The 12,928-nt window shown below is 37.2% G+C and overlaps 4 protein-coding genes across 4 annotated transcripts; 2 read left to right on the top strand and 2 right to left on the bottom strand.

Moving 5' to 3' along the window:
* Window positions 1-214: 214 nt before the first annotated feature.
* Window positions 215-1,817, bottom strand: LOC145224386 (uncharacterized). The gene has a single exon (XM_080090882.1). It carries the CDS (start codon window positions 1,698-1,700, stop codon window positions 546-548), a length of 1,155 nt encoding a protein of 384 aa, XP_079947008.1. The 5' UTR covers window positions 1,701-1,817; the 3' UTR covers window positions 215-545.
* Window positions 1,818-4,204: 2,387 nt separating this feature from the next.
* On the top strand, window positions 4,205-5,224 carry LOC145223473 (uncharacterized). The gene has a single exon (XM_080089890.1). The coding sequence runs from the start codon at window positions 4,205-4,207 to the stop codon at window positions 5,222-5,224; it is 1,020 nt and encodes a 339-aa protein (XP_079946016.1).
* Window positions 5,225-7,463: 2,239 nt separating this feature from the next.
* On the top strand, window positions 7,464-8,685 carry LOC145223472 (uncharacterized). Its single transcript, XM_080089889.1, has one exon. The coding sequence runs from the start codon at window positions 7,464-7,466 to the stop codon at window positions 8,484-8,486; it is 1,023 nt and encodes a 340-aa protein (XP_079946015.1). The 3' UTR covers window positions 8,487-8,685.
* Window positions 8,686-8,706: 21 nt separating this feature from the next.
* LOC145225241 (N(6)-adenine-specific methyltransferase METTL4-like) lies at window positions 8,707-10,232 on the bottom strand. The gene has a single exon (XM_080091928.1). It carries the CDS (start codon window positions 10,125-10,127, stop codon window positions 8,997-8,999), a length of 1,131 nt encoding a protein of 376 aa, XP_079948054.1. The 5' UTR covers window positions 10,128-10,232; the 3' UTR covers window positions 8,707-8,996.
* Between the last annotated feature and the right edge of the window lie 2,696 nt (window positions 10,233-12,928).

Genomic DNA, 12,928 nt, shown 5'->3' with positions numbered 1-12,928 from the left:
TTTTAGTAAAGCATATGTTAGCATCGGAAGGGACCTTTATATAAGAGACAACAGTCACGGTCCCGGAAATTCTTGTCAAACAAATGTTGCTGTTTGAATCTAAAACTCGACGCACTGAGCACGCACATATTCTTTTCAAATCTGTTCGGGTGAATAAGAAGTGGAAGAGCGGAAATGTGCCTGTCATCAAGTCGCCAACCCACATATTAACAAACACGGATCAGATTTGACGTCTTTGTTTGCATGTCACACTGTGATGGATCACCGACCGTCCACAATCAACAACTATGCGGGTGTTAACATGCGATACCTGTCTGTTAATCATTACTCAATATCCAATGTAGGCTATTGTCTCGCCCTGTTGTTATTAAATCATAACATTTGGTGTAGAGCGACCACATTTGTTAGTACATTGTCAAATTTGCTTCTGAAAAACGTTTAGACACAAAATAGGCAAAGTAACTAAGCTTATATTGTGCAATATGCGTTAGAATCGAAAAATAGTACAAAATGTTTTTGTACAATATAAAAGATAAAACCAAATATCACAACTGTTCGTCGACGTTTGAAAAATTGCTGTAAACCCCATTGGGTTGTTGTTCATTTGACTGGTTTGACTTCTGAGAACTTGTAATTGACCACACAGTTGTATCAGGAACAGTTTCTGCTGGTCTTGATACACTTCTGTTAAAAGTTGAACGCCTCCAACCCGAGGTTTCACAGTCCGAGATGTCACCAGATTTTCGTACCCAATCTGTTGCACAAACACTAAATGCACATACCCGTGGGCGCCAGTCGCGAAACGAACCGATCAAACTTATCACATTAATCAGGATGCTGAAGTCGTACACCAGTGTAGGTACGATGTTGTGACTGTCTTTGACCAAAAGGATGAGAAGTGATCCTAAAATATCGGACAAAATACAAACTGCTGCTGACACAGTGGCCCTTTTAATAAGAGGCATAAAGTTCTTGGTTCGAGCTGTGTTTGAGTTCATCACGTTACGATGCTGTAGAATTGGGTAAATAAACAGTCCAAACAATAAGCCCTGGAAAACAACGGTAGAAATAGTGAGGCATACCCAGGCGATGTAATCTGGGATTGTGCTCCGCGTCAGTAAACAACCAGTGGGAGTCATCACATAAAATCGCGTTACGGTGAACAAGATGGTGCAGACGATTTCAGCAAAAAACATAAAAATCAAGGACAGTGAGCTGACTATCTTCGTTGTACATGATGACAAATGCTTCATGGATTTGTCGGAGTAAAAAAAGTTTTGACGAGTCCACAAAAATCCGTAAACTAGCGAGAGGCAAATCGCGGAAAGTACGATTTTTAGCTTCATCACCAGATCGCAGTAATCATACGAAGTCGAACCAACGTATTGAGATAATAACTCGTAATGTTCACAAATATATCGTAATAAAAGAAAAAATGCTGCTAACAAAGTTTCCAATCGCATCAACTTTCCATACGTGCTAGTTGAAATCTGTCCTTTGGCTTTCAATTTTCTTGTCGACCTAACCCGGCTTCGTTTCGGTCTTTTGGATTCATACACCAGAAAAGACAAAATGATGTAAGCATCGATAAGAGTGAAAATTGAGACTGTAGTTTCAAGGACTACAAATCTTGTCAAGTCATAATGACTAGCATTACTTGCACCTGAAGTCGTAAAGTTGTAACTTTGCGTTGTGGACATTCTGCAACTTGGTGGGAAAATTCGTTGAGGTAGTTGCTATACAGCTGTCAGAAAACGTGAAAACGCACTAATTAGGCAAGTCTGCGTATCAACAACATTCCAGAAACACTAGCGCACAAATATGCCCAGTGCAATCGCGTGCATGCGGCTTATCTGTGAGTAACAACAAAACTTTACGTTTTTCACTTTTATCTTTCAAAGCTGCTTTGCTCAGCAGCGCCCCCATTTGGTTCACACAATAAGCTAAATGCTATAGATATTCCGAGCCATTATTTTCCACATTTTAGGAAAAGGAACATGATTTTGCAGTAAGAGCAAAAAGTGCCGTACACAACATGGAAACTACACGAACAAACTTATGGTTTGCCTTTTATACTTCAACAGACTTTTGAAAACCGTAAACGATTGGGTACTGCCGAAAAATCGAACATAAATTGTATTTTACTTTGTGCATGGAGACCATCTTGTCGATGAAATAATTCGAATATGAAATAGTTAAAGCCAAAAGTTTAAAATGAAAATAACACTAACTTTCATGAGGATCTGTAGGTCTTTGATCAAATCAATATTCCGTGTTTTATGTGCCAAAGCTGAACTTCACACTTGTTGTTTGCCAAGCGCTAAATTATCGGCAAGTGACTTTCCAAATATGGTAAGCCTCACATCAGCAAAAAACACTAGCTAGTTTTCGCAATAAGCTTTAAAGTACAATAACGGGATTCACAACCGAAAGTCAGGCAATGTTATTTATCTTATTTTATCATAGCAACAACAGTATCCACATCCTGCACTGATTTGTAATTGACCACTAGTAATGGGCTGGAAATTCGAATTATTGCGGTCGAAGATGCCTTTTGGGAAATTTTGGTTTTGGTTTTGGCCCAAACTTTTTTGAAATTTGGTCCGAACTTATTTATGTATAAAATAAACCTCTACATCTACAGTTTAACATCCAATCAATGAATGAGTAATTAATTAGCAAATTATCGTCTTTACAAAACACCAACCGTGTTGTCTGCAAATTACATAGGTTGTTTTTGGAGTGCAGCTAAGGTTTGACAAAAAACAACCGAAAATATCTGGCCGATTTTTATTACCGGAAGATTAAACCCACTGAAAACGGACTTCCAATCTGATAGGGGTCAATAATTATAAAGTTGGAGTCAAACAAACATTGCAGTCCATTTATTAAAACCTATGTCATTATAGTTCTTAAAATAAAAATGCACGATTTTTTTGGCTGCGAAAAAGCCTCAAAAAGAGAATGGAAGATGTATGAGTGAAAGTCATTCTGGAGATTTGTGAACTTTCGCACCTGAGGTCACAAAAATTGCTTCACAAAAGGTTTATGTTAAACATTGAATAAAACTTCACACGTGATTTCAAGGAAGTGAAACCATAATTGTGGTCGGTTTTTGTTTGGAGCTGGTATACCAGTCGCATATTTGGTAATAATGAAGACAGAGGGTATATGGGCAGTGATTTTGTGTTCATGATTTCATAATACGCCGAAAAATTTAAGTATGATGTGTTACTTAAAAATTGGTGGGGAAAAACTGACATTTCAGCCGGCAGTTAGATATTAGCTTTGAGCTCTGGCGTGTTAAAAAAAATTTTTGCTTGATGATTAAAATTAGATTTTGATTGGTAACATCACGCTTTTTTAAAAGACAAGTTGCTTGAGCCCTATAGTCTTGTAACACCGTGCGCAGAGTGACATGCAGTGAGTTTAAATACACGTTTGCACAAGTTGGTAAACTTTTAAACAAACGAAGCAAACATCCCAGTTTAAGAGTAACCGCTAAGGATTTTTTTAATAAAAAAAATCCGCAACTGTGCAATCAATACAGGCTATTTGGCATATTTAGCACAATTAAATCAGAACACATACAGAGTTTGCCTGAACTCCAGAATATCCGGCTGGTTTATGCATGATCGATGAAATGGGTTTTAAGACGATCCCTGGAAAAATCAGAAAGGACAGTAACTCATCGCGTTTATGAAGCAACTTGCCTTCGGTTTCCGATGTCTCACTTGATGGATAAAGTTCCATAAACAAAAACGTGACAGTAGAAACGTTATTCTTACAAAAATCTTTCTGTTTTCCTTTAAACCACAACAACTGTTTGGCGTTCGGGAATAGATAACCTTTTTTACTAAAGTTCGTCTTTTTTTACTTTATATATTTTAGAAATACAGCAAACTTCGGTTAAACCGGATTCTTTTTTTCCAGATCTTTGCCCAATTCGAATAAAACTTCTTAACAAAACGCTTCGGTTAATGCAAATTTTTGCCAATCCGTACAGAAAACTGCATTTTCTACAATCTACATCTTCTAATCCAGATTTTTTAAGTTACAACAGCAAATTCGTGCATCAAACCATGTTGGAGTGACGTGGTGGTTTATATCAACTGCTTACTGCTGGGTACTTGTTTCACTGTACATAACTTATCGTTAATACCCCGTATATACCTGCTGTAAACTTCTAAAAAGGATTATTGAGATGAATAGAGAAGAATTTAACAAAACCACAGAACTGACAAAGAATAACAAAGATTATTCAAGACAAGCGATATTGTCCTACGTCATCTGCTCTCTGCTCTTAATTGTCAACCTATACATGGTTGTCGCATTGTGCATTTATGAATACAGAGTCAACCACAAGAACAAAAAGAACAAGCGACTTATACGTACAAGGCAGTTCGGGTTGGTAAAAGATATTTCAGCCAACAGGATGCGACATCTGTGTTTAACTAGTTGCATATTTATACTGCCTCGGTTGGTTTGCGAATTTATTGAAATCAAATATGGCCAAGATCTGGATGTCATATGTGCAGTTATTCGACCAATAAAAGTTATTCTGCAAACAGTTCAACTATCCTGCCTCTACTGTGTGTTATGGCTTCGACAACGGAAATTGTATACATCAGAAGTAATGAAACCGTTGGTGAACAAATGTACCGGTTTTTTAAGTTGGGCCATAATAGGAATTATGATTTCTGCGGCTGTTGTTGGAGTTGCGCTTTACATCTTTGCAGTGCGGTTCACAAGTTCAAACCAAGGGTGCATCGTGGGCTGGAGTCTGGTGTGGAAAGCTGCACCTGGTCTTATGCTAATTGTGACAACAATAACACTTCAGATCATCTTGTTGGGTTTGTTAATACTCCCCATTTACAAACACCGCCGTGCAATGAAAGGCATCGGAAATCCCAATAAAAAAGACATTTTGTTAATTCGTCGTGTCACCATCGCAGCTGTTGTCGCAGTGCTAACCGATTTGTTTTGTGGCCTCATGACAATCACTTTGCTTATACAGTCACTTAGTGTTCTTACCCACATATTTTTTGACATAGATATGATTGTGTCGCTTTTCTGCGTAATATGTTCATTCAAGGATTGGCGCATGCGACTTTATCCCCGCTTGACTAAAAGCACACAAGTGGCTGGGACTGTGAGGCGAATGAGGCCAGGCCTGGGTTCGAATGAAACCGAAAATCACAGAGTAGATGAAACTGCAATGTAGTGTACCTTTTTATCATTATTGGTCATCATGTATACAGCTGTACAAAATTCAAAAAAAAATGTATTGCTCAATTCATTGTACCTAGGATTGTTTGTACATTATTTTGCTGACAAATAAATTGGTCATTTAAGTCAATTTATCAACCATCCACAAAAGAAATGTTGGTACACACCGGTTGGCAATGTTTTTTTGACAAGTAAAAAAGATACTGTTCGTATTTTAACTCCGTGGCCAAAACAAGATAAATTTCAGTTCGCCATCTCCAGAGCATTACTTCTAGACCAGCAGTTCCCAACCTTTTTACGATCCCGTACCACTTGGACGCTCTGTACCACTTCTTGCAGAACAACTCATTTGATCGAATCATATTTTATTCAGAAGAATAACATTGGCCTACTGAAATAAAACTAAAGCACCACAACTAAACCTAATGAGATTTAGGTTTTCGTCTACTGTCCATCAATCGGTCGAACCACTAGTGGTACGCGTACCACAGGTTGGGAACCCCTGTTCTAGACCAACCCTAACAGTGTACAAATTTACTTCAAATGCATTAATTTGTCCGTCATCTATTGCTTTTTACATTGTAATTTCTGTACCCAGAAGTGTTAACTTCTGCCCGTCTGCTATAACCCGAAAATCTTGGTTTGCTTTTTACGTGTGCTTAAAAAGTAATACTGTTCACACACATTTGCATATTTTACAAGATTGAACTCATAGACAGTGATGCTTATTATTTCAGCCAATAGTTGAAAACTAAATCAAAGATAATGTTGACAGTTTTTAAAACACTTTGTCGTTGTGGAAAATTATCGCGACGATTTTACAAACATTTTTCTTTGTTTGCACGATCATGTGTGATCAAAGCTTACGTTTGTCGTGGTCACGACCATCTTTTCAGACCGAAATCGACAAGGAAATAAAAATAAAACTTGTACATAAAAAACATGGCGAGTGGCATAAAAGAATGACATGTGTATTATTACATAAACAAAGTGTATGAGATCATTTCTTCAGAAAAATGTATAAAGTGTCCAAACACGTTTTTATTATATTCAATACCGTAGCCTATTTTGAAACACAGGTTAAGTGTTAACATAGCCTATAGGCCTACGCATTTTTAGCGCCACGTAGAGTATATTATTAAACGACAGCTGTTTTTCGAAAGAACACAAGTTCCAATCAATCTAGTTACCCACCTTGCGATTTTGATCATATTATACATTATTTTTGTGATATATTGCAAAAACTGGGCAAAAAGAAATTGGAAAATTAAACAATAGATGCATTTCTAATGGCGTGGGAAATACGAGTGCAAAACACACATTCAAAAATATGCGTTTGTTTGCGACAATCAATTTTACCCTTTGGGATTTTATTGTATTTAGGTTTCACGATGGCAAACAGCTCTACAATGTAAACCTTCAAATAAAGATTTTCTATTTCAAAGAGGTCTCCTTTTGCTGGCCTGTACTAAAAGCTTTGCAAAACGCTGTGTTAAGTAAGGCGTCTAAAAAAGCGACGATTCTTGATCGTGCCACCTGTGTATTACGTTAAAAAAATCATGGTACTCTCGGGGATTCGATAGTCATCGGTGTTACGTTAGTTTTGTTGTGGGTTAGGTAAGGAAAAGGGTGTCATTTAGTTGCGTGTTAGTATGACTGGGTTGCTATAATTAGTCTTGGCGGTGTTTTCCGGAAGCAACTGATGACGGTTAACAGCAGTAAACAAAAAGATTGGTCACCAAGAAGATGTGTTAAATGAAATTCAATATCGGGGTTTGTGAGTTGTGACATATCATCGCTAAACAAGTTTTTTCTCGATATACTGCTTGGGTGCCTTCCACAAAGCATAGTTTTACAGCAACAGAAAAATGTGTAGTTCTACAATCACCAATGATACATTGGCACAACTTACGATGATATCATTACGCACAACACGATGGTCTAAGCACAGTTCCCACTCACAAGCTTTTGTGTATTTCGCGTCCCTGCCAAAACAACTTTCTGATGCAAGGAAACTACCGCAGCCTTGTTGCGTTCATTCATGCAGTATAATGTTGATAGATTTTAGATGCTAGTCAGCAAGTACTTTGTGGCTATGATTACGGTCACCAACGTGAGGTAATATAAATTTGTGGCGAAAACTATATTACAGACATAAAAGATTTAAAACTCAGTAAAAAACGTTTTGTGCCTGTTGACAAGGAGAAGAATAACACAACTCGGTTGATTTAAAGATGGAAAACGGAACTTTTGGTGAAACACTACATGAAGCTGAAGACAATTCCGATTATTATGGGTATATTGTTGGATCTATCGTCATTTGTTCTCTCCTATTGACAGCTGTAGTCTATATTGTTGCCTCTTTAAGTGTTTATGAATATAAAGTCAAACTCAAAAACAAGGAAAGTTTGCGCCTGACAAGATCAAGAGGGCAGTCCAGATATGTAAAAGACGCTTTGGCAGACTGGATGAGAAAACTGTGCTTAATTGGAAGTGTTTTGCTGGTTCTTCGCTTGATTTGTGAACTATTTGAGATCACATTCGGTCAAAATGTCGCTGCAGCATGTGCAGTTATTCGACCATTCAAGGCAGTTCTTCATTCGGGGGTCATAACCTGCGTGTACCTCGTACTTTGGGTGAGACAGCGAAAGTTTTATAAGTTGCCTGTAATGGAACATTTGGTAAACAAATTTATCCGCTTCCTTAGTTGGTCAATTATAGTTATTATGGTCACCGCTGATGTCGTTACAATTTTGCTTTACATCGCAACAAGAAAGTACACAAGCTCAAGTCGTGGATGCATCGTAGACTGGAGCACAATATGGAATAAACTCCCAGGTCTTTTTCTTTTTTTGTCTACAGTGACGTTCCAGGTGATCTTGTTAGGGTTGTTAATATATCCTCTTTACATACACCACAAGGCTATGAAGGACATAACGAGCCCACATAAAAAGGAAATTATGCTGATTCGCCGGGTTACCATTGCAGCTATTGCTACAGTGGCCACTGACGGAATTTGTGGTTTATTATCAATAACCGTCCTGTCAAAAACGTTCAGTGCACTTCGTCCACTACTTTATGATTTTGACATGTTAATGTCTTTATTCTGCATAATAGTGTCTTTTGTTGATTGGCGTACACGGCTTTACCCTTGCATGACTGACACCCGGGAAGTAACTGGGACTGTAAAACGTGTGAACCTCATTCACCGATCGACGGAAACGGAAATCGTCACCGTTGATGAAAATGTGGCGTAAAACCTGATTAACATGTTCAAGAAAAAAAATTATCCCAAACCTAAAACTATTTGAGAGAACCAGGTTTGGATGTATAAATGTACAACAAATGTTTTTAAATGACCTGAAGGTTTGGCAAGAAAACAACCAATTGTGTAAAAACACAACGTTGGGACTAACAAAATTGCTTTTTTATAGTCACTTTTTTGTTACACTCGCTGTAAATTTTATACAAATGTACTTAAAACTGATGTGTTTTATTTCCTCACATTGCACTCCATGAAAGGTGTAAAACAGTTGATTGGTCATGTGTTGTACATAATTGTTTAACACACACTAAAACTATATTTTTTGTTCGAAGTGGATGTCGCTAGTAGCAGTGAAAAACACTATTATTACACTTTTAGTCTAAAAAAGCAGACTGAAATAAGTGTACAAAAGGTATTATTTTTCTATGACTTTCCTAATCCATTTAAACAAGTGCCTTGATATAAAAACCATTTAATTGAAAAAAATGAATCATGCAATGTGTCATTTGAACAAACTTGTGTCTTGCAGCTTAAGAACATTATTACCCCAGCTCGTCCAGTTAGATGTCAAGTTTCGAGCAAACATTTCCAAATATTGCGGATTTTCTTGACATGCCAAGTCTTCTAGCCACCTGTATATAGGTGGTTTATGCGAATGAATTTTACATGGAATACTGCAAAAATACTCCTCTTTAAAGTGTTTACATGACAGTATTGAATTGGATGTACTACTTAAGTACTCCCCAATAATTATCATCTCATAAGGTTTCTTATGTAAACTTTCTAAAGGATAAATCAGTTCACCCATTGATGTTACTTTTAGCCAAAACCATTTTCCCAACGTCTTGACATTCCAATGAGAAAATAATTCCTCAGTAACAAATCTAATCACTGAAATTTTGTTGGTAACCCAAACTGCTACAATTCCATGGTCGCGAGTCATTGCTGGAACAGGCAAGTTTTTAATTTGCTCAAAATCAAGCCATTCATACTTTGAGCCTCGCTTTACAGACTTGTTTCTCCAAGGGGGGTCCATTAGTACACATGAAAACTTCATCTTGTTCGTTTTACAGTCATCCAACAATAGAAACAATTCTTTAACATCGGATTCGATAAACCTGCAGTTTGCAGGTATAAGTACCTGTTGATTTTCATGTTTAGTTAGCAACGCAAATGGGCTTTTATTTGAAATGACACATTTATTCATTCTGTCAAGAGGAAAATGTGTTCCTTTCTGTAACAAATTTAGTTCCTTTTTAAATTGTCCTGATTTTCTAAAGCCAAAATGATCGTTTGCAACATGTCTTAATGCATCATAAGATGCCTGGAGCCTGACTTTAATCTTTTCATGGAGTTCAATCGCCAATGTTTCCTCAATTGTAAATGGGCACTTGCGTTTTCTTTTATGTCTTTTTCTCACAGGTTTTCTCTGGGATGAATCAGGTGCATCTTCGTCTCTTACTGCTGTTTTTATGTATGGATTCTCGAGTAAAAATAGTGTGTGTTGAAAACCAAAAGATTGAAACTCTTCTTGAGCAGAAATTTTCGTTTTTTGATAAACATGTCTTACATATTCATAATGGTCAATACATATGCCACCACTACATTGAAACCCATATGCCATAGTGAACATATAACAGTTAATTTTCAATCCAAACAATATTCCATTAGCAGTTGGAACTCAGAGGAAACAATAATATAAAATGTACCCATTTAGGGAAACTACCGCGATTAAATGGAAAAAAAACCTCATGAGGGGTAGCATTTTTTACGTAACTAGCTTCACATCCACGGTTCCACACCAAAAGAAATCTCGTTTATACTGTTTTTTTTAAACATTTTTCTTCTTTAATTATTCAAGTTCAAATAATGGATGTTTTAGAAAAATATTTTATGACAGCAAATCCCTTGTCACAATGAACTTATCGGTTGAAAGAGAAACAATTTTATTTGCATATTTTGAGAAACGTAAAAACATCTAGAAAAAAGAAATTCATTAAAAAAAATCAATGAAACCCGCTTAAGTCCTGCTACTACTTTAAAAATCGTATATTGGTCGCATGACCATGGTATAGCTAAATAATATTTCACAATAACATACTATACACAATGCGTTACACAAAAAATGTAATTCATCCAATCCAAATAGCGACTGCATCGGTATTTGGTCTATAATACATATTTCAAAATTAAAATAATGCGCGACTTGAAACAGTAATTCAAATCAAACTTTCTACACAGGATAGCAAAACAAATGGATTCTTTTGTAAGAGGATAGCCATAAGCAATTCTATAGTAGATGATAAAACTGTATGCAACGGTACATACAAAGTAAAAAGCCAGATAAATACAGGTTTAAAAACTTCAGAACTATATGTTAAGTCACGAAGATGTTTTTTTGTTCTCCCATGTTGTTTAGAATTAAACCGTGTTCATGCAACAGTAAAAAAAATCTTCGACATAACCTATAGTAAATAGTTTTAGTTTGCGGTACTCCATACACTTACACGCCCTGTAAATGATTGTCCCCTAGTACTTATCATTCTGATAGGTTTAAAGAGGAACGGTAATAGCCGACATCTACAGTCGGTGAAAGACAACATAACAAATATGAATCCAAGTATAAGTTCTGTCTCCCAAATGACCATTCGCAAAAAGATAGACTGATTAGAAAGATGGTTGTTAAGAACTGTTACAATTACAAAAACGCCGATGCAAAGGCAGTCTGCTATCAGGATTCTTCGAATAATTATTATCAAGTTGTTGGTCTTAATGTCGCGGCTATGCAAAGTGTTTCGATGATGTTTTATGAGGGGATACAACAGCAAAGACAGAAACAAAACACGATAAATGATTATGAGTGCCAGAGTTATGCCGAGAAGCAATATATCCCATTTCTGATTAAAAATATGGATGGCATTCACAACACATATTCCGTCTGCAGGGCTTCGGTGTGCCCCACCGCCAACGATGAAAACCACTAGAGTCAGTAGAGTAGCAACAATCATTGTGGCGTAGAAAAGCCAACTGACAATCCCGGTAATAGTAGATGAAAGTTGTCGCATCGCTGGGTGCATATAGAATATCTTTTGGCGAAGCCACAAAATTGAATTCAGCAAAATTTCATTAAACGAACGCAACGCGTGATGTGACTTTGCAAAACGAACGCAAAACAACATATCAGCATGAAAAAAATACGCGGTGATTCCTGATAATCCAAACAACGTCATGATCAACGTAAACACGGCGGTTGCAAGACAGAGCCATCTCAAAAACCTTCCGAACTTCTCTGTTTGCCGACTGCCACCAACACCACCACGTTTCGTATTCGTCTGTTTCGCTAAGCTTAGATTTTCTGTCAAATTCATGTAATAACACAACGCAGTTGCAAGGTATAATGCCGAGAGTGCTAAAAACGCTGAAGCGACAAGAAGTGGTATTTCTAAATTCCGTTCTGTTTCTGATATATTCATCGTTGAATTGACGAAATATGTTTGTAACTGAGATGTATTCTCCGCTGCAGTATATGGATGTTGCCTAGAAACATTTTTCAACATTTGCATCTTTTCCATAAGCCCGTTTCAGCTTTGTCAATTCACCTCTATTTTTGCTACACTCTTTACTGAAAATCCTAACAAACAGAAATTGTCGCAACCGTTGCACAAGAGGCGACTGTTCATCAGCGTTTGAGCAGATTGGTATTAGGAACATGCGTCCCAGACTGTTTGTCGCAAGGTGACGAAGCGAAAATGCGTGATGTTCGAGGAACGATTGCATGGCGGAAAAAAACTGTTTTGGTTCCGAACCGAGAATTAAATGACAAGTCATCACTGACTGTTGGCACGTAACCCCGGAAAGTGGAAAAGCGGACTAAAATGCACTTTGCGATTGTCAATTTTCCAAAGGGTGTTTTGGCTGCACGGACATTTTGCCTCTATTTAATTACAACTTTTATACAATTTCGAGTTTTGCGACGCGACTTGTGTTTGCTTTATCCATTAACGTAAACCTAAAAACAAGTAGACCCTTTTTGGAAACGAAGTTTACAACACAAGAACGTTGCTTGTCAAAATGAATTATGTTTGTAAAGATCAGACTGAGTCACGTCACGTTGCTTTGTAGCATCATTTTGCACATCGAACGGTTCAACACACCTTTCTTCATGAATGAATTAATCAGCGCAGCATATCCGTATTTAGCGTTTCTGAGAATTCTGTTAAGAAAATGGGCCTCATTATGTGGCAGTACCCAGAATTTGTTCTCGCATTTTTTGTTCACATCTAATTAGCAACATGACCGTCATGATGAAGCAAAATTCAAATCGTTTTTCACCAAAGTAAACATCATTTCCGGGGTCACGAGACTGCCATTAACAACCACAAAGACGAGTCGAAACATTAATTGGTTTCCTTGTTACATTGCAATATCTGCAGT

This window comes from Phallusia mammillata, chromosome 4, assembly GCF_965637545.1.
Source record: "Phallusia mammillata chromosome 4, kaPhaMamm4.hap1.1, whole genome shotgun sequence".
Lineage (NCBI taxonomy): Eukaryota > Metazoa > Chordata > Ascidiacea > Phlebobranchia > Ascidiidae > Phallusia > Phallusia mammillata.
This window is presented reverse-complemented; position numbering and strand designations above follow the sequence as displayed.